General features: G+C 43.2%; 1 protein-coding gene across 3 annotated transcripts in view; it reads left to right on the plus strand.

The window, feature by feature from the left end:
• The window catches only part of Rbfox1 (RNA binding fox-1 homolog 1), a 378,397-nt gene that overhangs the window by 185,783 nt on the left and 168,023 nt on the right, over nt 1-24,591 (plus strand). For all 3 annotated transcript variants that reach the window (XM_050134335.1, XM_050134319.1, XM_050134328.1), the window contains exon 2: nt 1,165-1,404. In XM_050134335.1, the coding sequence (XP_049990292.1) occupies nt 1,165-1,404 (240 nt within the window). The remainder of the gene's footprint in view (nt 1-1,164; nt 1,405-24,591) is intronic.

Below are 24,591 nucleotides of genomic sequence, written 5' to 3' on the forward strand. Positions count from 1 at the left end.
AATTCTTGCAGGAGGATCAAGTCACATGTAACTGTCCACAGAAAATGGGAGAGGCCCCTAATTGCTGAGTTTAATTTCCTTCCTTCCTTCCTTCCTTCCTTTCTTCCTTCCTTCCTTCCTTCCTTTTTTTTTTTTTGCTTCCTTCTCGCCCTCCTTCTATCCCCCACCACTTTCTTTTTTTTTTTTTTGGCTGTACAGTTTTATCTCTGGAGACTATGAAGTTTCAGACCACTGGACTACAGCTTCTTATGTGTTCTGCATATGTGTGTGCAGAGTGTATGAAGGAAGTTGGAGTTATGGGGGTGGAAGTGGAGGGAGGGAGATGTTTCCAGAAATGGAAACATTTGAATTCAGGGTTTTTTAAATTCTTTTGACTTGACTGTAATTACCATACCACATGTTTAGGCTATAACTGAGGGGTGAATTGTTATATAATGTCCTGTAATATATAAATTATATGTGTGTGTGTGTTTTAAAGGACAAGATGGGGGGCATTGATTAATGAGATTTAAGAGTTAAACCCAGCATCTAAAAGGGTGAAAGTAGGACTATCACAGGGGATCTCTAAATTAAGACTTAAATTTTCATTTTATCACAGATATGCACACAAAAATACCACATTCACACACACACACACACACCAGCAAGATCTTTACCAGGGCCCTTCTAAAGCACTAATAATTGAAGAAGTCCAAATATTTCTCTCAAGTACACACTCAAGCAGTTTGGTTGTTCTCGGCACTCTATCAAATTGGAACTCCACTGTCACCTTAGATAGCACAATGTTAACCTCTTCCAAAACTGAAATAAAACAAAGAGAATCTGCCAATGGTGGGCAACTCCTATGGTCTCAGCCAATGGTGGGCAACTCCTATGGTCTCAGCCAGTGGTGGGCAGATCCTACTGCCTCAGCAAGTTAGATTGGACATATTGGGGAAAGTGACTTCATCCTTGTGTGTCTTGATCTTTTCCCTCTGTAGATCGAAAATAATGATGACTGCCATTTGCTCCTGAAGTTAGCTGGGGTAGTCTCTCTTGGGCCGGGGGTCATTACTGGAGCCAAGAAAGTGTATTAGGATTTGAGTCCCTGGACTCTGGGGTACTGTTCTCTTTGCAGAGTACTAACGGTGTTCTCTTCCCCCTCTCTTTTTCCCCCTCTCTCAGGGTAATCAGGAAGCAGCGGCCGCCCCCGACACAATGGCTCAGCCTTATGCCTCAGCCCAGTTCGCTCCACCTCAGAATGGCATCCCCGCAGAATACACAGCCCCTCATCCCCATCCCGCGCCAGAGTACACCGGCCAGACCACCGTCCCCGACCACACATTAAACCTGTATCCTCCTACACAGACGCACTCGGAGCAGAGCGCTGACACAAGCGCGCAGACCGTCTCCGGCACCGCCACAGTAAGTAGACTCTGCATCCCGGACCTGGACTGTGTTGTCCTTGAGCCCGTGCCACAGCCCTGCAGCTGCCAGCGGACCCTGTACCCGGTGTGCTGGGCATGTTGTCAAGCAAAGCAGCTCTGAATTTTTCCTTATACTACCAGCTTCCCAGAGATTTTCTTAGTGACTGGATATCCTTCCCTATTCGTTAGAGCGTGTTCCTGTTTGCTGAATTTATTTGTAGCTGTGCACAGGCATCTATTTTCCTGTCTCTAAAGTGATGCGTTCTCCAGAACGCTATCGAAGTAGAATGCGTACTTTACAACCATTTCGTGGAAATGTGGGGGTCTGGAGATGGAGTTCAGAGAGAGAGCACTTGTTTGTCATGTCCAGGTTCTTGGGTTTAGTCTCCAGCACTGCAAAACAAACACAACTTGGTCACATAACTTAGATATAGCAAATTTATTTATTTTAAGTGTATGCTTTGCCGATTTTAGAAACATTTACACAGCAGTGTAACCATTGCCCAAATTTGATTTTAGAACATTGTTATTGACTTTAAAACAAAGCGTGGGTCCGTTTGCAGGTCAGCCATATTCATTCTTGGGGGAATGCATTTGAGACTCATCTATATTATATCGATGTGTCCTTAGTTTGTGACATGTTATTTGTTCACTGGATCATGTCAACTTATCCAGGATGACCCACAGCTTCCTCTGCAGTGAAAATAAGCTTGAACTTTTGATCCTTCTCTCTGTACGTCTAAAGTGCTGGGGTTGCAGGGGTGCATTACCATGTTCAGTTTCTGCAGTGCTAAGAACGGAACCCGGGCTTGGTGCATGCTAGGCACGCACTCTTTCAACTAAGCTATAACGTCTAGCTGTAGTCTGTAAGAGTTTGTTGCTGGCGCATAAGGAAGGGATAGATGTGAGAGAATATTAGTTGGGCAGGAAACCTGTTGGACCTTAAGAGTATAAACAGAAAGATAGAATTGCTGGGTTAGGATTAAGCAAACAAATCAGAAAACAAAAGACACAGCTTTATCACCACCCTAGTGGAAACTATAGTGGGGTAGTAATCAAGCATGACTGTGGACTCCAATAACTGCATTGATATTAGATGATGCTCGTCTGTGAACCATCTACAGTGATTAAGGATCCATAAACCTGTGTAAGCCACGTCGGGGAAACTCCTTCTGCAAGATCCTTTAGAGACACGAAATCACACAAGGGCTAGCACGCATTTCACACTCTTCAGGTGTGAAGCAGTGCTGCCTCTCCTCTTCCTTCCACCCTCAGGACCCTGGAAACCCAGAATCCTGACGCTGCACACACGTGTGTTGGGCACCTGACACAACTGTGAAGTATAGGAAATCACTGGGTAACTTTGCTGCTTGGCTCTGTATCTATCTCTATTTTGAAGATACTAAACGTATCTTCAATTTCTGTGAAACTTTCTATTGTTTCCACCCTTCTTATTGTTTCTATAAAATGTACATATCACTCAAAATTAATGTCTGGTATACAAAATTCAGAGGCATTATACATTCCCAGGGACTGCAGACATCCCCATCATCTGGTTCTAGAACATTTTCATCTCCTCAGCAGCAAATTCCACACCCATCCCCCATTGTCTACCCCCATCCTCTGCCATTCCTGCTTCAGCTGTAGGCTGACAGCCTATAATGTGCTTTTTAACCTGCTTAGATTTGCCTCTTATGGGCCTATCTCACAGTCAGAGTCCTAGAATACAAGGTCTTTGGTGTCTGGCTTCTTTCATTGGGCTTAATCTTGCCAAGGTTCATTGACATTGGTATTCTGTTATGTGCAAAGGACACGAGTAGTGATGCATTAAACTGCTAAAGCCCTCCGGGGTCCTTCTTCCTATTCAGTATCACCTCTTGGTATTGGCTGGCCTGCCTTGGGGATGTGTACGTTAGATTGGTTTCCTGGCTTAGCCAGGTTGTGAGGTGGTCATGTTGACCAAGAGGTGGTAGCTAGGGATGCAGCATGGAAAACACAGATAGTTGCCCACAGATAAACAACGTGTAGTGCATCAGTCCAATAGACTAGTCCTCAGCAATGCAGAGGGCGGAGCTATTTACACCTGCAACAGTGTGGAGGACCTGAAAATAACAGAAAACAGGCAAAAGGAGAAAAACAGGGGATGCCTGTTTGTCGTGTGTTTATAGTTTTGTGACAATCAGGTAGGGTCTGGGTATATTGTTCTGGAACTTACAAAATTCTGAATCAGACAATAATTATTAAGACAATAATAACTAATAATGATAATAATATTTAGTAATAACTCTTAGATGGTGAAGGTTAGAATAAGAGGAGCTACTGAATGACAGGAATTGGGTATCAGATTATAAAGAGAACCAAGAGACCATGGAAACCCAGGGCCTGAACTCTACATTGCTGACTTGGCAGTACAGGCGTCAGTGAAGGCCTAGAAGAATGACTTTGGGGGGGGGGGCAGGTACAGTGGTAGAAAGAAACAGTAGTAGGAGGGTCAGAGGTCAAGTACAGGATAGAATAAAAGGTGAAGAGGTAATGCAGGAAGGCCACGAGCCAAAACTGAATGGAGAGAGGAGTGAAAAAGACTGGGAGTCAGAAATCAAGGCACCAGGGAGGGGGCTTCGCACATCCTAAGCAATGGGGACAATGAGAAAAGAAGGCAGATAGCACCAGAGGAAAAAATATACAAAGAGTCCATAGGCTGGCTGATTTGAGTTCACTAATTTAAGACAGGGAAAGATATCTCTAAGGGACACAGAAGACAAGACCATAGACAAAGAAAAGGTACATGGGGGAGGGGCAACCGCATGCTTGAAAGAGAAAGGAAAGAAATGAGGCTGTATTCACATTAGAGAGCGGGCATAACAGGAAAGAGGAAACTAATGCTTTTGCGACTTTTTAAATGCATAATGTACATACAGTGTACACATCTGGAAAGTGCACGCTTGATTCATCTGTACCAATGAACACATGCATAGAACTTTAACCAATATTAAAAGTGATGAAAATATAATCACCTGTAATTTTTCCTACACCTTTGTTACCCTCATGTTTTCATTCTTGGCCTCATCCCTATGCATCTAACTGGCCTCCTCCTCCTTCTACATACCTGGCTTTCAGTGCGCATATCAGTGTAGTCAACATTGGCTACTCAGGTTTTATGCTGCTCGTCACACTGTCTTTCACTTTTTCCACGAAGATGGTTGTATAAGTAGCTCACTTCTTTGTATTGCTGAATACCGCTTCATTGCATGGACATCCCTCAGCTTGATTCTTCATTGACTTATGCACAGACATGTGGGTTGCTCTCCATGTAAGCTCACAGAAAAGGAAATGAATGTGAACACAAGTGAGCGTACCAATTTCCACACAGAAGAGTAGGAAGAATAGCTGTGCTAGAGGCCTTGGTCCAAAGCAGAAACTGAGGCAGGCACTTTCTTAAGACCTCCATTTTCTTAATCTGTATGACCTTCATTTTCCACTCTAACAAAATGGTGGTATTTGGAAAGGGGGATGTGGTTCTGAATTTGGGCAAATGTGCCAGGAATATACTGCTGAAAATTCTTAGAATATTTGAAGTCAGGGAATTCCCGAGTTTAGAGAACATACTTATGGGGTGGGGCTGGTCATTGCTTTGTCTTCTCTGATCACATGTAATTGATACTCACTATGGGAGAGGGGGTGATTGAAGAAAGACACCGTCCTTTCTGCTGCAGACAATCATATGCGGATTTGCTCCTCTCTTTGGCCAAAAAGGAAGATACTTGATGTGTCTGGGTATATGCCCTTGCGGAGGGCACAGGAGGACTTGAATTCCTCTATCGCTGTCCACCCTAGTCTCTTGAGACAGAGTCAGTCTCTGGACCTGGAGCTCACTGCCTCCTCAGCTAGGTTGGCAGGCCACCAAGGGCCAGCTGCACTGCCCCTGTCTTGGAGGCACACTGTGGTCACACCTGACCATTGTACATGCAGGCTGAGAGCAGAGCACGCATGCTCTTGCCTTCCAATCCTTCTCTCTACCTTCATATCTCCTTCTGAACCATTTTTTTTCTAATCTGAACTTGTCTGAAACAAGTTTACTTTCAAATCATCTCCATCTCCCAACATCTTGATGGAGTTGTTTTCTCTTTCTCTCAAGTTCTATATTTTGTATGGAAGGAACTAGACTTCAAAGTGGGTCAAAAAATGGTTCTCTCACTGATACATACAGTCTTATATTAGCAAGAAGTTACTTTTGAGCAGAGCCTATAGCCCAGTTCTATAGCATGTGCTTAGCATGAACCACGGGGCGGGGGGGGGGGAGAAAAGGTTAATGCTGGGAGAACAGCTAGGCTCTTCCTCATAGGAGAGTGTTACTCCTGGAATAACCATCCTTTGGCATATCTATCTATGGCATTTTAAGGACATTGTGGAGGCCATGCTTTCTTGGAGAAACCGAATGGTTCAGGGTAAAAGAAAACACCCATCCATATGGTGGCCTCCAAGAACATCTAATATATGCACATGACTTCACACAAATTGCAGGATCTCGAAAGGGAGGCGGCGTGCAACCCTGAGCTCCCAAGTAGACCTAAGTAAGGCATGGGCAGAAAAGCCAGCCCCAGGGCCTGAGACAACTCCCTGCAGGATGTTTTCTGCTGAGTTTCTATTTTGTGTACAGTTCCAAACATATCCCAGCTCACTGTGCTGACAGAGCCTTTGCGGTGTTCTTCCCGGATACTGTTCCTCATGAGGTATTTTACTCTTGACATATTATAATTAGAGACTTGTGAGTGGAGAATTCTCCGCGTGTCTCCAATGGCAGCTTGACTTCTATTTTTAACACGTGTTCTGCAGTCTGCCTAAGTCTCGTACACTTTCTCCCTCCCTCTGAACTCTGAGGGGATAAAGAACACGGGTCCCTGAACTGAGTCTCCAGCCTGCACTGCTGACAGGGAGAGGAACCACCTAAGAAGGCTCTGGTTTCTAGTGGCAGTGGTGGCGGTGTCCCCAGATCCTGTTAATACTATCAGGCAGAGGAGAGATGAGGTGATGAGGCCTTACTCCTGACCTTTTATGCAATGAGTCTAGATCTGGGAATGACATATATAAACAAAAATGAAATCCTGCTTAACAAATATCTTATTTTTTCACAATTAAAATTTAAGCTTAAAGAGTCAAACATTGATTGTATTTTTTCTTTCTGCTGAAGAAAATTCCCAACCTGTATGTGTACCACATTTTCTTTTCCATTCCTCTAAGCTGGTTCTACTTGCTGGCCTTTGTGACTGAGAGAGCAGCAGACACGGAAGTTTGCGTGCCTCTGCAGTGCGGTGACAGAGCCCTTTAGATGTATGCTCAAGAGTGGTGTGGTTCTAGCTTTAGTTGCTTTGAGAAAACATCACACTGATTTCCGTAGAGGCTACACAAGACTGGAGTCCTAGCAACAGTGAGGGAGGGTTTCCTCCTCCTTCTCAAAAAAATAGATGGAATTAGAAATCACAGTTAAGCACAATAAGCCAAACTCAGAAAGACAATTTTTTTTGTCTCAAGTTTGGCACCTAGACTTGAAATTGAGGATAAGTATATGATGTATATTTGTGTGTTCATAAAATGAGGAAGGAAAATCTTAAGGGAGAACCTCATGGAATGCATTTGACATACAAGCAGAAAGCTGGAGATATTTGAAGGAAGGAGGGAATCCAGCAAGAGGCAGGGCAGGAGAAATGGAGGAGGGCAGTGATGGAGAGGGGGACGTATTAGAACAAAGCATAATGACACACACATTTGAAAATGCCACTGCAAAACCCGTTACCTTGTATATTAACTTTAAATTATAATTTAAAACTATTGTTAAGAATCAAATCATCCTGGGCTGGAAAGATGACTAAGTGGGCAAAGCACTTACTTTGAGAATATAAGAACCTTAGTTCAGATCCCTGTATCCTTGTCAAAGTCAGGGGTGGTACTGGGGGAAGGGAGGGGCAGAGCATCCTAGAGATTCCCTGACCTGTCAGTCTACCTAGCCCAGAATTCCAGACTCAGCGAGCATCCCTGTCTCAGCAAGTAATGTAGGAAGTAGTGAGGCGGACACTTGATGTCAACCTCTGGTCTTTACAAATGCTTAAATAGACGTGCTTGTGTGCACACCCCCACACACAACACACAACTATAGATACAGTCCATTATTTTAAGATGCACAGAAAAAGCTAAGTCTTTCAGATTCACACCCCTAGTTTGTAGGAACTGCTGCCAGATACAGGTGCAACCAAAATTTGGTTTCCCTTCCAGATATGTTTTATGCAGAAGCAAACCCAAGCCCTCATCCCAGCCTTTCTTGCTCTTATCTGTAACTCTATCCCCGTGGTCTGTTACAAATCTAATCTGTATATCCACTAACCATTCACCAGCTCAAATTCTCAAAACATTCGAGCATCCACTTCAGCACCCCTGGATTAAGAAGGTCTGTACCGTGCTTTGAAATTATTTTTACCTCTGTGCAAGTTCTTGCAGACAAAGGTATCCCCGTGGGGGAGATGTAGACGATTTCTTTGATTGGTCTGGTCTTGTCGTCTTTCTCAATCAAGCTACAGGGAAGAGTGAAGTATTAATGTCACGATCTACTTCTTATTATCTCAGTACATCTTTGAAGAGTACATGGGTTTAAAATCTACACATTGATCATTTCACTAGCAGAAATCACTTATTAATTTGAACCTGAAGAAGTTGCTTTCTCGTCACAGTGTAGTAGCCAACTCTCGATTGTGTGGTTTTGGCTGTGGCCATCCCTCCCTTTTAGAAAGAAAAAAAAGGTACCTTAAGACTTGGGGTTGTAGAGAAGTGAAACTAGGGTACGCACACATCTTTTGAGGGCTATATAGACTCACAGACTGTAAGGCTCTCAGGCATTCTTTTGGTACTTAGACCATTTTGTTTTTCCCACAAACTTCTGTTTTAGAGATTTTATTTTGTTTTGCTAGAAATTGTACCTTACTATAAAGATTATGCTATCTTTGAACTCACTGTGTAGACCAGATTAGCCTCAAAGTTCTCAGCTTCCCAAGTATCAAGCTTGCAGGTATGCACCATCAAACTTGATTTGGATCTCTTCTGCGGTACGAGCAACCCCTCATTTTGCATTAGAGAGGTAAAGGGGCATAGCAGGCAATGATGTCAAGAGTTGAGAAATAACATGGTGAAATTCCATACCCAGGTCTTCTGATGTCAAATTATAGCTCTCTGTCCACTCCCAATCTGTTCCTTTAACAGTATAGTGCTTGAGGCTAGGACAACAGAGAATTGTCCCCAAGTCTAGTACCATTATTATTCTTGCACTCTAATTTCTGATGGCACATCAGCCAAAATCTTGGTCTCTAGGTTTGCTGATATCTGACCCCGAGTTCCCCAGTCACTGGGCCTCGAACCAGCTGCTGCACGAACCTTTCCATTCCTGTGGTTCCCACTGCCTCCTTTCCACATGGTCCTTCTCTCCTTTCCCTCTACAGACCATCAGTTGATGACTTACAGAACACCACGGTCTTGTCCTTTGGAGGAGATTTCAGTCTCATGAATTACACTGGAAGTTTGGCAAAACCATTGAGAAATAGCATTTCTAAAAATAGGATAGATACATCAATTTGGGCAGCAGAGACTTCGAGCCTCGGAAATAGTCCTTTTTGTTCAGCATCATGGTGTGTTCATTGCAGTGTTTTTGAACAACCTCAAGTCATTTTTTTCTTGCCCACCCAAACTGGATGAGATGCTACCATCCCACAATAAAGGTGCAGAATCCAAGGCAAGTACCTTGCACATGGTCCTTGTTGCTAACAACGAGGAGCAGTTGCTCAGTCCTAGGCATGCCAAATACAAGACCAGAGTGGTGTAGACTGGAGGTTTCAGGGATTTCTCCAGACATGCTGGGACTTGTTTGATGCACTCTACTGAATAGATGACAGTTACAGACAGGAATCCTTTGTGTGAGAATTGCTCACATCCCCCCAGGGATGGCCCCAGCAGATCTGAGATTGCAGTCTTAGAATGCACTCTTGCCTGAGACCTGTACCTTAAGCAAACTCCAATACATGTTTTGGTGGCTTCAAAATTGTCTTCTTTGATGACAGTGTAACTGAGCTGTCTTGTCAACATCAGATCCACTTTTCTAAGGCTACAGGTATTGCCTCTTGTTTCCTCATGAGCCTGGGCATCCTGTGAAGGCATCAGGGTGCATGCCCATGACTTTCAGAATAAATTACAGTCTACACTGAGTGGGAGCAAGATACAAGACCTTTTTACCATTCAAACGTCTCATTTGGTTAATGAGTACTTAATGTTTAGGAGCCAGCAAGCTTCATGGAGCTCAACATAAGATGTCTGAGAGGAGCGAAGTAGCTCTGCTCTGAGAGTAAAGGACTGTGTGTGTGTGTGTGTGTGTGTGTGTGTGTGTGTGTGTGTGTGTGAGAGAGAGAGAGAGAGAGAGAGAGAGAGAGAGAGAGAGAGAGAGAGANGTGTGTGTGTGTGTGTGTGTGTGTGTGTGTGTGTGTGTGTGTGTGAGAGAGAGAGAGAGAGAGAGAGAGAGAGAGAGAGAGAGAGAGAGAGGAAAAATAGTCCAGATAATACGGTTGTGTGTGACCATCATAGAATCTAGGTAAAGAAGCTTCAGTTCTCAGGGTTGGTTCAGTGGCTAGAGACCTTGCCTGGTAAACATGAGGACCTGAATTTCAAATCCCAGAGCACATAGAAAATGGGGGAGAGGTAGCATATATTTACATATACCAGTGTTCTCTCAGCAAGATAGGGGGAGACAGTAAGGCAAGAGAATCCCCAGAACTCATGAACCAGCCAGCAGCCTTACAGCCAGTAGAGAATAAGCCAAAAGAGACCAGTCTGAAGCAAAGAAGATGGCAAAGACCTTCTACACATGTGTGGTGGTACATGTTCACCCACAATTACCCAGTTCCTTGTGTACACAGTCATACACTGAAAGTTAGAGAAAGGAAAGGGCCTATAGTTGTCATTTTATTTCTGACCCAGAAGCATGTCATCTAGCCTCTGAGGCCTTTTCTTTCTTCTTCACATAGGACACATAAATAATTTCAGTTTCTGAGGTATCAGTGAAGAGCTTGGCACAACGATAAACCCTGTGTCAGGGTTACCCTTGACTTGGAGTTATTCATACTGAAGATGTTTTTTTCTCAAGAGTCTGAACTTTTACCATAGGCTGGTGACCCCATGACTCACGAGACTAAAGTAAGAGGATGATAAGCTGAAGGCCCCTGAAATGCGGAGTTCAAGTTTGGCTGAGGAGGTAGAGTCGGATGGAGATTTATATGCCAGGAAGATAAACACACCATAGGAGTTCTAAAAAGTGCTTTCTGTTAAGCTAAAGTGAATCTTGCATTTCCAAATTGATTTAAAACTTACTTTGTTACTTAATAATTCATAGATAAATATATTTCAAATACTGTGTCTGAGTACAATAGATTGATACAAAGTGTTTCTTGACCTGCGATTAGACAAAGAATTGGGTGACGGAAGACTTATTTAAAAAAAAAAATGGATGCCTGATATTCTACTCGTAATATCAAGAACAGTTTGTTTTATTAAATTAGTGAAGCTCTGGCACATTCTTAGTGTTTCAGCAGGGGCCTGTGCTTATGTTTCCATAGGGGCCTGTGTTCATGTTCCCATTACAAGAGTGGTACCCAGGAGAAACTCCATCCATCTTTGTATTTGATGCTCTGTGCTTTTTCATGCTTATGCTTATTTCTATTCAGTTTACCTCTTAGGGTCTGTCTCTGATATAGAGGTTAATCTTTGAGAGTTTTTGAACATAGTGGAATTTGAAGACATTGTAGCAGTGATTAGATAATGAGAACATGAAGTAGGCTGCCTATGTATCAAGTACTGATTCAAATGCCTGAAAGTCATACATGCTGTTACCAAGTCCATAGGCACAATGAACAGTGATGTTGCTCTTGTTTGCTTTTGAGAAAAGCAAAAAGTAGACATCCTTTTATTTTTCAGGTCCTACTTGGAATGATTAGCCAACCATCAGTTCATGTCCTTAATTTATGGTTATAGATTCTTTAGGTTCATAGAGAGCTTCTATAAAATGTATTTTTTAATATAAAAATGAATAGAAAAAAGCTGACTGTTCTCTGGGGACAGAGGCACAGGGATAGTTTATGCAGATTTATGTCTTGCTAGACCCGGGTGGGACCACGGAGCTCACCTGATTTTTCTCACTGTGCAGACTTTAAAATAATCACTTAAGCTGTAGTAGAAACTCAGATGCTTTCGGGCCTAGGCATGTAATATACATCAGTGGAAGAGACTATTTTATGATGGAGACTAATTTGCAACAAATATTGTACCTTATTACTTTCCCAATGATACCAAAATTGTCAACTAGTAGGCATGATACATTGTTAACCTTTGATAGGGCCTGTGATTGATCAGCCACTGCCATTCAGATTGGAGACTCCAGTTTGTATTGGCATTCATTTTGGAAAGTTTGCCGGCATTTTGCATTGTTGACCTGGTGATGTGGGAGTGTCATATATCAATCTGTTGATTTCATTGGTTAAGTAATAAACACACTGCTTGGCCTCATAGGTTAAAGCATTGGTGGGAGGAGTAAACAGAATAGAATTCTGGGCGGAAGAGGAAGTGAAGTCAGACTCTGCTCTGCTCCCGGAGAGACCCAACAGCTCTGCTCTCTAGAGCAGAGACAACCAGGATGGACGGAGGCTAGACTCTTCCTGGTAAGCGCACCTTGGGGTGCTTACACACATCGTTAGAAATGGGCTAGTCCAGGTGCGAGAATTAGCCTGTAAGGGTTAGAGTTCATGGGCCAAGCAGTTCTTAAATGAATATAGTTTGTGTGTTGTTATTTCGGGTATAAGCTAGCCAAGCGGCCGGGGTGTTGGGGATGCAGCCCTGCCGCTCCTATTACAACAACCTGGTACTTTATCTTTTGAGTTATTCTTAAAAGTAAGCAGTAATTTGGTTTCTCTGTGTATTCTTTGTTTTATAAAGTTTTGTTACCTGCTTTACATTGGTTGATAATGATCTTTGACCTCTAATTTAATCAGATAGTACTATATTTTAACAAAAGCCCTGAAATGAGGAACTTTAACCTTTAAAGAGAGAAAAAAAAATTCAAGTTTCTAAATAGGGCACTTGGGTATTTTAACCTGACTGTAAAACCTTGTGGGATGGCAGAACCTTACTTAAGTAGCTATCTGAACTACCTGTTATATCCAGAGAGAAAAATTTATCTGCCTGAATCACAGAGCAAATACCACTGCAGATACCAGAAGGGAAATAGCCTAAAAAAATGCTGTTCCTGTACCATACCTATCTCTGTACAGTCTTCTTGGCTCTTTCCATCCTTCCCTTTACATTCTGTTTCCTGGATTCCACAGTAGATTGAGGATGCATGTACTGAGGTGACCTAGTACACTGACATGGACAAAACCCAATGGTGCCCTTCTAACAGTAGTTATACAATATATTTCTTTCCCCCTTTCTTCATAACGTGGCGTTTTGGTCCTTAGCTATGTAGCTTTGACCTTCTTGACATTTCAGCATCACGACACTCTAATAGAGGTCTAGCTTTTGACTGTTGTGACTATGAGGCATATGGTGTCTGGTAACAACTAAATTTTCAAACGGTAACCTTTCATGTAAAGATATGTCTGTCATTACAAAAGACCTGTAGGGACACAGCACTTAACTCTACCCATCACGGAGAGAAAAGAGACCTCACAAGACAGTTGGACAGGGAATATTGGATGTCCCAAATCCTCATAGAACCTCTGTCTTCTGAGCTCTAAAAAGAATGTTATTCCCAGCTAGGGAATGAACTATCCTTCTGACATCAGGAACAGAATGTTCCATCCTTGAGGATCTGGCTTTAATGCAGTTTCACTGCCCTTGAGAAGAAAGCTACATGGCCAAGTTCAAGTTTGTTTTAAAAGAAAAAAGAAATCTAGGTTTTCCAACTGTGCATCTCAGACAAACCAGGTCACCAGGACCAGTGGAATTTGTAGGGTCAAGTAAGGAAGTCATGTTTCAAGGGTAAAAAGGGTATTTTCCCAAAGAAAGAGTTGTGACATTGCACATTATAAAATTAAAATTTAAAAAAGTTAATAGTTTTGGTCTTTTAAAAGAAAAATATAAATGTCCATCTTGAGATGGAGAAAAATAAATAAAAATTCCTTGGACTGAAAAGAAGGAAACAAGATGAAGCAACTGTCACTATTGGCAATAAAGGAGAGGGAAAACCAGCACTTAGTGCATCCAGGCTAAAGGCAAAGGTAGCAAAGCTTCAATGTGTATATGCATCATCTGCTTGAATCCCTAAAAAATCCAGAGTAGCCGTAGTTCACCCTTCTTTACCTAGGCGAGGAACCCAGAGCACAGAGAAGTGGATGCTCAGTGTAGCAAAGTGGAGAAAAGCAGAGCTAGATTTGATTGGCAATCAGAGACGCCTCTCTTCCTCCCTCTTCACTCAAGTCTTCCATGAGCTATTTAATTCAAACAATCCAACAAGGGATTAGTATAAGGACGCTAAAACTGCAGGTAGGGAAACTGAGATCTGAGTGTTAAGTAAATGCAGACTCAGCCCTGGTAGATTTCAGAACAAACTGGAAATCACCTATCAACATTAATTGCTTTCTAGTTTAAGCATAACATCACTGTAGACAGATATCTTAACAACCTTTGTCTCTGCAACATCGGCTTTAACTCTGAGTAACTTCAGTGTGCATGTCCAAGAGCATGCATGTGGGCATGCATTCTCTGTCTCTGTCTTTCTGTCTTCATTTCCCCAACACTAGCCCTCCCTCTCCCTGTGGTGTCCACTGGTCCCAGAGAGAAAACACGTGACAAAACAAATAGAAAGACTTAGATTTCCCAGAGATTTTTTTTTACAATAAAATCACTGATTATAACCTAAATTGTATTTGACTTCTGCGTCTTTGAGTCACATTGTATCCCTGTAATTTGAATAGATTGTTCTCTGGCCCTGTGTAGGGAGAGAAATTAGCTACCTTTTGTTTTGAACTAAGGAAAGCCATGGTGGCAGTGCTAGGCTAATGACAGGAGATGGACTTGGTCCCATTTTCCTCTCTCTAATTGGCTTGTAATTAGGATGAGTAAGGCCAACAATTATTAGAGAAATTGCCTAGGCTTCCAGGCACTGTCTCAGAGGCACTGATACAGGGGTAACATAAGAAAAGTAAGAGCAGAAAACTGGGCGTGCATGTGAGAATACCTCACAACCACCTCACCTCTGGGAGATAGAAGTTTAAAGGCAGGGAGGAACGAGGGCATGGCATTTGGATTTAAGGACTTTTTTCTGTTTGAAGGGATAATTAAACCCAGGAAGATTCTCATAAAACACAGATAAAGTTATTGAAGGTCCAAGTAGGTAGCATGATTAAGCTCTTAATGGAAGAGACTAGAGGGGCCTGATGGAAGCTGAGGAAGGGAATTTGGCAGCATTTGCTGGAACTTAAGGCTCTTGCGCTTGTGTTTTCCCATGGAGACTATTTCTATTCACCCCGAATACACAGGAAAATGACAGGTGAAGGTAAATGCCACCCATAATAGTGTTCAATGAGAAGGTTGCATTCCTGGACTCCCCTGCTCAGACAGTAGGCAGTTCCACCATAGAGTCTTCTCTCCCTAGGCAACTGTTCACTGCTTGTGTAGCTTTGGGGAAGAGCCTTTGGGAGTCTTGTAAGCTTGATGTGCTCATGGACTCACCCCTTCCCTCCCAGAAAGAATGTTCAATCTGAAGCAAACAGTCACAGATTTCCTCCCTGCTGGGTACAACTATCAGTAGGACCCAAGCTCACCATCGACTCATCCTTTGCTCCCTTATCTCAAGACCTCTCCGAGCTTTTAGTCTTGGCACTAAGAATCTAGGCCAGGAGTTGGCTAACAATGGCTGCCGATATAACTCTAGGCTGCCACATGTCTCCGAAGATAAAGTTTTATTGGCACACACTGTAGCAATTGGCTCATGGGTTGCCGTTGGCCACTTTTGCATCACAGTCTCAGAGCTGAGTGAGGGGGACAGTGAAGTGTGACCCGCAGAGGAAGAGCACTCTCTGTCTAACCTGCAAAGGGAAAAGTTGCCAATCCCTGGTCTTGGCAAATGTTTATGTACTGTTAGTTGGCTGGCTTTCTTCAGACCTCAGGCATGTTTTATTGGATTCATGAATGAAATATGTTGGTTATATTTTAAAATGAGAGCTTTTATAGGCTGAGTTGGTTCTGATTAAAAGATGAAAAAGATCTAACAACATATATATAGTCCTGAGATTGGGGTTGTATGTCCCAGATGTGTGTGGTAGTGGCAAGAACTGGTCCTCATAGGCATTTGTCAATATCTGATCTACATCTGTGGATTTGCTGGGTTATGTTTTTTAATAATACATTCCAATTCCACCCACTCACTCACCCATCAACTTACACACACAGCTGTACCATCTGTATAGTCTGTATATAGTTATTTAGGCAGATAAATATAAAAAATATATAAAGATAGAGACACACAGAGAGATAATGACCTGACTTTCCTTCTTTGATCTAGAAATCTTTGCCACTAGTAATGCAGATTTTAAACCAGGCAGGTGTAGTCACAGCATAAGTATTGAAATGGTTATTGTTGTTATCATTAGTTTTGGAGACAGTGCCTTAATGTGTAGACTAGGCTGGCCTAGATCTCATGTCTGTCCGGTCTTAGCTATCTTATGCTGGGATAACAGCCATCACCATCATGATCAGTTTTTAATAAGTGTCAGACATGGATAGTATGCAATGTGTGTGTGATTCAATTCCACTAATTCTAGACCTATTGTGAGCAGTTTTAGCCTCACTTTTATACCTAAGGGAAGAGAGTCAAAGAGCTTCCTCAAACTTCCCTAAATCTCTTCACTGGGAGATGAGTGATATGGATCTCAGGCTCCCCTGCCGACTCCCATTCTGAATGATGGTGAAGTTATCATTCTTTTTAAATTATTTTTTGACAGTGTTTCCCAGTGTAGACCAGGCTGACTCTGAACTCGCAGAGATCTACCCGTGTAAAAGGAGAGTGCTTGTTCGTTTCCTGGCTACCCAGACCTAAATAATCACAGAGAAAGTGTATTAATTAAAATCACTGCTTGGCCTGTTAACTCAGACTTCTTATTAACTAACTCTTACATCTTAAATTAACCTGTTTCTATTCTGTGTATTTTCATGAGGCTATGGCTTACCAGGTAAGGTTCCGGCTCAGCGTCTATCTTCTTCAGCAGCTATATGGCATCTCCTTGACTCTGCCTAATATCTCTGTTAATATTACCACTTGGCTTTACTCTGCTAAGCCGTTAACCAAAACAGCTTTATTAATTATTCAATAAAAACAACACATATGCAGAATGACATCCCACATCATACCTGCCTCTCTCTCCTGAGTGCTGGGATTGAGGGTGTGCACTCCTAGCCTGACATCACTTTTTCTAAAACGCCATGGCAACCTTAACAAACAAAGGTACAGAAAATAGAAGCAATATTTTGGTAAAATGGGTAGCTGAAGCCCCTTCTCTAGAGAAGCATGCATGTCGACGTAACTCCAGAGTGGTATTCCATAGATAGGTATTTGTTCCCAGGAGGAATCTCACAAGATGTGGGCAGAGCCATGGAAAGTCATTTGGGAACAAGGCCTTAAAGTGTCTTCTATTTCTCTCAGCAGATCTTCAGCCTATTACTTTTCGATTTCCCTCGGGAGTTTCAGCAAAGATAGAAGTGAAGTTGGTGGCAGGATCAAGGGGGATCAAATGACTCCTTTTCTTGGTGCTAGCTGCGGTAGAAAGAAATCACTGGGAGCCGTTTCATCTGACCCATCTTCCTAGTGTATGTCCACTCTGGACACTCACTGCAATGGGAGAGGAGGGGGTGTGTTGGAATTGCTATTGTGTTCCTCCTTCAACCTCAGTGTCGATAGCTGCGGGATCTCTGTGGATTCATTGTCCCGATATTGGGGCTGAGCCCTTGGAAGGACATTGTAGACTTGAGGTAATTACAGATCTGTTCCTTTCCAAGTCAGACTAAGTGGACCTCTGATTATTATTCAGAGGATAATGGGAGCACAACGAACACTGAAGGGAAATTGTACTCCTCTCTTTATGAACTGCTTTTATATTCCCTTGTGTAAGGCTATGATGCTATGAAATCTCCTTAAATGTGATATTACTCAATATAATACAATAATAATGCACACACTGTATGTATTGGATTACTTTGCAAACAGCCCTTTTGAAATTGAATTTCCCATCATTTCTTGGGGCCAGCTTAGGGTTGCCGGACTTGCAGGTCTTTCTGTAGCTGGGAGACTGGAGTCTGCCTTCACAGCCGCTTAGCTTTCCACAGATGTGAGCAATTGGCCCACATCATTTTTCTTCACGGTGGGGATGCTGGCCTGCCAAGTTCCCAGACATCTCACTGTATGCTGCTGCTCAGTAACAGACGACTGCTGATACTCAGCATAGCTGTAAAATGAACTGGGCTAGATGGACTCAGGAAGGAGGCGAGAGAGAGAAGGGAGCCTGCTCATGCTGGAAGGCAATTCTGAAGCCTTCGTAATTGCCTGTGCTGGAGATTCTATCAAATCATTGTTCTCTCTGAACATTTTCCAGATACCATCTCAGGACCACGGCTGGTTCTCTTTTTTTACACTGTACATGCCAAGAAAACATATCTTTTTGCTTGACATCCAAAAATAGTTATTGTACTCCTCTTAGATGTCAAACACAGATCAATCTACTAAATACACACTCAAGAGTTTTACAGTCACACAACATTGTTTCTCGCTGTAAAAGTACAAGAGTTACAAGGTCCTTGAGGTCACCACTGCACCTCATGCATCGTTTTGTTATTCCTAATGTCAGGAATAGCGTCTGAATCAAGGCAGACGTGCATCATTCATAGACGGCCATTGTTTGATTCCTTTTGTTTAGACAGCACAGAGGCCATGACGGAGCAGGGGTGAATGCTGCACGCATATACTGTCCTCTTCATAAATTATATGATTCACATCATCGAGTTCCAGAAAACTACTTAAAATAAAAGTGGAAGTTCGTATGTAAACAGGTAACAAGGGAGTTGGTAAATCAGGGTGGGCCATCTGCAAACTTCCTCGAAGAGGTGTCTAAAATCAGAATAAGCAACTATTAACTAGGAAAAGAAGGAAGAACACAATATTCTAGGTAGAAGGAAGAGTGGAAGCAGGGCCAATGTTTCACAGTGAGCTAGATGCTGCTTCTACTAACCTGCAATTATCTCCGGTGAACATCTTCCTAACAGAGCTTGGTATGACTTGGCGATTTTGTCCACTAGGAAACTTGGCAGTGTGGCTAGCCAGGGATTTACTGGTTCTGCTTGTTGGAGAACTGCCTGTCAGTATCATCATCGAATCAAGGCAGAAAGGACAATGGCCTAGTTCAAATGAAAGGACTCCAGTATGATAGGCTGAGGAGGAGGAAATGGGGTTCTGCAGCACTTATCTGTAGGCAGGTAGGAAACACACAGGACTCTGTTGGTCATATTGGGGCATCTTCTATCATTAGCACATCGAGAGGTCAATGGAGGACTTTATGTAAGAGATGCCATATTTCACCGTCCTTTAGGGGTGGTCTAACTGGAAGGTGAGACATACTTTAGAGAGAAGCAGCAATGGCAATGGGGCATGGTAGAAATAGCAACTACTAATTCCTCCTGAAATCTAAGAAATGGCACCACGATCTCATGTGGTCTGGGGAATGGTTTCACGGACCATCAGCTGGCCAGAGAGTCTGCCTATGCTCTCTAGAAGACATGGCTCTCGGGCATGAGACCTTTCCTAAGCTGAGTTAATGGAGAGCTTTCTTGTTCCATCTTTAGAGTGGGCCTTAGATGTACATGGGGCTTAGCTCTCTTTATAGCAGGAGAAACCAAGGCTTGGTGACATCATCAAGGCCACAGCACTCATGACTGTCCTTTGATGGGGTCTTTACAGTTGGAGAAACTGAGGCTTAGTGACATCATCATCAAGACCATGGCACTCACGACTGTCCTTCGGTGGGGTCTGACGGCACAATTGCACTGTTAACTAAAAGTCAGTGCTTCTCCTGCCATTTTCTGCAGGCATAAAGAAGCTTTGAGATTTGAGACGATCAAAGGAGGTGCTGTGACAGTTAATCACAGTCATCACTGACAGGAGCTATACAGTAGATCTCTTCTTCCCAGTGCTGCGACCCTGCATACGGTTACTCATGTGGAGACCCCAACCATAAAATTATTTCGTTGCTACTTCATAACTGTAATTTTGCTACTGTTGTGAATCATAATGTAAATATCTGATATGCAGGATATCTGATATGCAATCCCCCAAAGGGGTCACATCCCACAGGTTGACTACTGCTTGTCTCCGAGGAGACAAGCCTTGGGGCACACCTATAAGATCATGTCTAGATTGGGCTAGCCTTTGGACATTCCAGGAAAAAAATGTCTTGATTAGATTAACTGCGGTGAGAAGATCCAGGTTAAAAGTACGTGACACCACTGCCTTAGCTGGGTTCCGGCACTTAATCAAATACAGAAAGTTTTCTCTTCTTCTGCTTCCTGACTCCGGATGAAATGTGACCACACACCACCTCCAGCCACTGACTTCTCCACCAGGGTGGACTGTACCCGCCACCGGGAGCAAGAATATACCTGGCCTTCCTTAAACTGATTTCCTTATGTTCATCCCAGCACATGGAATCTAACTAATTCAGGTGTTCCTAGAAAATAACCTGATCTTGCCAAGGGAAGCAGCGTCTGCCATGCTTTCTCTCAGCCCCTTTCCTTGGGCCTACTCACAAGTGATGGTGGGAATTCGCATGGGAAATAGATGCTAGTCGGGCCCCCAGAACAGATCTGTTGTTGCAATGTGGGCTAAAGCCTTTGGAAGCTGTGGATGGGGAAACAGTTCTGGATAAATTAATTTGTGCAATGCATAATGCGTAAAAGGAAAGCCACGATATTTTTAAACAATGAAAATGAGAGAATCTGCCTTTTGGGCATTGGTCCCAACTCCATTTTGTTCAGAAAACATTTATCAACACCTACTGTGTGCCAGGATCTTACTGGGAAGCAGATGACTCAGATATTGTCCCTACCCAGGAAGAATGAGAAATCAATAGAGTGACCCAGCGAGCCAGCTGCTCGGGGTTAGACTTGAGGCTGAGAGAAATGGCGGGGGGAGGGAGGTTGTAAGTATGAGAGTTACACGTGAGACACGCAGCCAAGCAGCAGAACAACAGCATGCCAGAAGATCTGTGAGCGAGCAGCTATAACAGAGGCTGTGACCTGCCTGTAGCTGCAGCTGCATGGTTTCCTCCTAGCTGCTCTCCACTCCATCCCTATGAACCTGTTGAGGCCTTAGCCTTGCCTCCAGGCTAAGCGTTCTCATTGGCTCCCCCTGAAGCGGGACTGCTGTGTCGCCATGACTAACCCTGCCCTGCTACCCTTTGAGTGCTGCTGCTAGTGCCCTTCTCACTAGTTAATAGTAGCTCATTCGATGAGTGACCACAATATAACAAATGCTGGAGATCAAGAGGGAGAAATGAGCCATAGTTTTGAGGCAATCTGTCTTCATTTAAAACAGATTGACACAACTAGATACCATACATCATGATAGCATTCATAATATTTGCTTCCTAACCAACTATCCTCCCCTGTGAAATACAAGCTATCTTATTTGCTCAGAGATTGACTGGGTTGACCTCATGCTGGAGGCTGAGGTTTGTAGTACATTTCAGGGATTTTTTTTTCCAAAGTCTGTACACAGGCTATTATGTTTTCTACACAGAGCCACCCCTGGAATGGCTTGGGCTTCCTCTCAGCATGGAGGTCTCTTGCTAATCAAAGTTCCCACAGGAATATCATCACAGTACATGTGCACGCATGTGGCTGGACTGTCAGGGGGGTCTCAAAGTGGGGAAGTGGGACCTTTATATCATTCTGCTTGTGCTGTGGCCATGGCCCTGAGCTCGTCCTATTCAATCCTGTGGCTATGATAAGACAGGATACTCTTGTCAAAGCTCAGAAAGGAAAACACCTCTTCAGTGGGAGTGGGGGTTCTTCTAGCCTCTGTCTCTTGCTTAGCTCTCCCCTTCCTATCATATGCTGTGTGGACATCTGTTATCCCTGGCAAGATTGTGGTCCCTCTAGATCACTGCTGTCCTCCCCAGAAGTCCCTAGCTGTATTATTAGTTGTGGTTTAAAACTCTGCAGTATGGTGCTCTATGGATGCTGAGACTAACATGACAGAGTACAGGCTTTCTCCCCACTTGTATAGGATCTGTTTAAGCCTCGGCAAATCACACAACTGTTCTATGTCGCTTATTATCAACTCTACATGTAGAATTATAAAAATGTTTGTCTCCAAAGTTCATTAGGAGGCCAACCCAAACAAACGACTGCAGAGACAGCCTAGTGTCAGACTTAGAGAGCTTGGCAATGCACACAGATCATCTTCTCTATATTAACTGTGCCTGGTTTTTTAAATAGAAAAGATGGATTGGTGGGTTTATTAATGAGTAGTGATAGATGGGTGTTTGCTTCTAATACTCTTGAGTGTGTCCAGGTGTCATCAGTATCTATGCGTGCACCCCAATGGAGCAATAAGATAAATCAGCCATCATATGGCAGGCTATGCCTTGTAGAAGTGTCTTCTGTGGTCACCCCAGCATCTACATTAGGATCCTATAGAAATTTCCATTAGCTGCTCAAAAAATCTGAGCCTATGGAGGTCTTATACCTTGTCCCAAACTCTGTTTTTCATGCAACCAGGCTGCATTTATTCCGTCTATATCTAAATCCTCTAGCAAACAGCTTCTGTATGGCTTCCAAGGACCTTCCTCGGAATGACTCTGGTTGATTCTAATTGCAGACTGACCACTTCTTAGAAGGTAAGAGGAACTACAGCATTACCTTCCTTCTCCCAAACTCATGGTATTTCCATTCACAAGGTGCCCTGTGCAGAAATCTTGAGCTTGTACATTTCATAAATGTCCCTTTCTGCCCCTGGCTGCTATGTAAACCCTGAACAGAAAGATAATTCACCCTCATTATCCAGGAAACATATCTTAGGACAAGTACAAAGAGCTCCCACTCAGTTTCAAAGATAAGTTGTTCAGCCAAATAGCAGCAGCTGCTTTCCCTCATAAAGAAGAGTTCATCTCTGGAGCTGTGAAAGGGAGAATTCACCTTTTGTTGGCTGCAAGGTCAAGTGAGTGTCCTAGGCCCAGGTACAGCGTGTTTTTATACTTGCAGTTTTGATTCCAGAAAGATCCTGACACCAGGCTGCGGCTCCTGTTTCCTCTTACCACATCAGCCTGTGTTCGATGGGAATGACAGTGCCTTTTTAATGGGTGTGATATCTTATTTATTTGTTCTTTGCAGTTTGATGTTCATTAACATTCGGGATACAGGAAAAGTATGCGAATTTGCTATGGGAATCCTTCTTATTCTACCAGGAAAACTCCAAATATTATTGTGTGCATAAAGGTTTAGGGACTGTCTATTCATTGAACTTGACACTGAGATTTGGGGATGATTGTTGAGGAATGCACAGAAGGTTTGGGCCCTCAGCGTTTGGTCTGCAGGAGTCTGAGCGGCAGGTGTTCTCCTCACTAACCACATGTCCTGAGGGCTTGTCACTTTCTCCATGTCTCTAGTCCTTTACCTGGCAAATGATTTTGGTTGGTTGTCATGAAGATGAGACAGAATAATATGAATGATGTGGGTGCTTAGGGAATCTTCCAGACCATCCATAGTATCAGTGCTTACAAAGACATCTTAAGGCAAGAGAAGCCCAGTTATCTGTAGAGACAAGGTCCAAAGGGCAGCACTACTGCCAATCCATGGAAAGCTGGTCTACAAACTGGGAGCTGGTCTTGAGATGGGTAGAGCTTGCTGTGACAGGGACGGGCACCTGAAGGTCTCCTGCAAAGATATTATATACAGGTATGGTGTGAACGACTTCCTCTGGATGCCTTTGAGCTCTCCCAAACACAACTCTTCTCTCAGGAGTGACAGGTGTGCATTCTATGATATTCAATATGATAAAAGATAGGAACTCAAACATTCCAAACTCACTCCATGACCTCCCTCCCCATAACCATAGAGGACAATGACCATGGAGGAAACCAATACTCTCAATTATATATCAAGGTAAGTTTGGTTCATGCTCAAACACAGGGATGTGCAGAGATGCTTTAGACCCTGAAACTTGTATTGGCTTTCTAGTTCCATTTTCTGTGCTGATCGCCTGGATTACAGGGCCAATTCCAGCTACTTACATAGACAGCTGCAACCAAGGAAATAATAGGAACAGGGGTGGGGGGACTAGAGGGACAAGATTACAGAAATTAGAAGGGCGAAAAAGATAAGGAAAAGGAAAAAAGAAGGTGGGGCAGAAGAAGGAAATGACAGGAGAAGGGAAGGATAGGAACAGGGAAGTAAATGGAAGGGAGGCGAGAAAGGGGGACAAAAACGAAAGGATATAGCTCAACCCACTTGTAATCTTTGTTTCCGTTAAAACATGATGGAATTAGCAGAAATCCTGTGACATCATAAGGTGAGGATCCTGAGACTGGGGCCTCCACTGTAGGTTGAACTCGGTGAATGCTGTAGGGTATACAACCTCACATAAGTGGATAGCCTGGCCTTGAAGTCAGGGGAACATGGGCAGGGTGCACAACCTCTTTTCCTGTTGTTCCATCCAAAGATGACTTGAAGTCATCTAGGGTTATTGTCGAAACATAGGACCCCTCAGCCACTGAGCTGGGACCTCAGGGTATGGCTGGGGAATCTAGGTTTTGTTTGTTTATTTGCTTGTTTGGGGTATTTGTTTTAGACAGTTTTACTATGTAGTCTGACCTGCCCTTGAACAGGACGTTCTGCTTCTGTTTCCCATGAGCTAAAAGTATACATATGTATACATATGTACCTATATGTCTGGTTGGAATCTAGTTTTGCCAACTTCCTGCAGTGAGTTTACAAAACTATTCTGACAGAACTTTACACAAGGAATTGAAGATCTATGTTCAATATTCCCTTAGAATAAACAATGTATAGCTCTGGAAGGTATCTGAATCTGATAAGACATCAAGGGACTGAGAACAGTAATGAT

Source organism: Alexandromys fortis, unplaced genomic scaffold, assembly GCF_014885135.2.
Source record: "Alexandromys fortis isolate MF-2015 unplaced genomic scaffold, M_Fortis_MF-2015_v1.1 scaffold_29, whole genome shotgun sequence".
Lineage (NCBI taxonomy): Eukaryota > Metazoa > Chordata > Mammalia > Rodentia > Cricetidae > Alexandromys > Alexandromys fortis.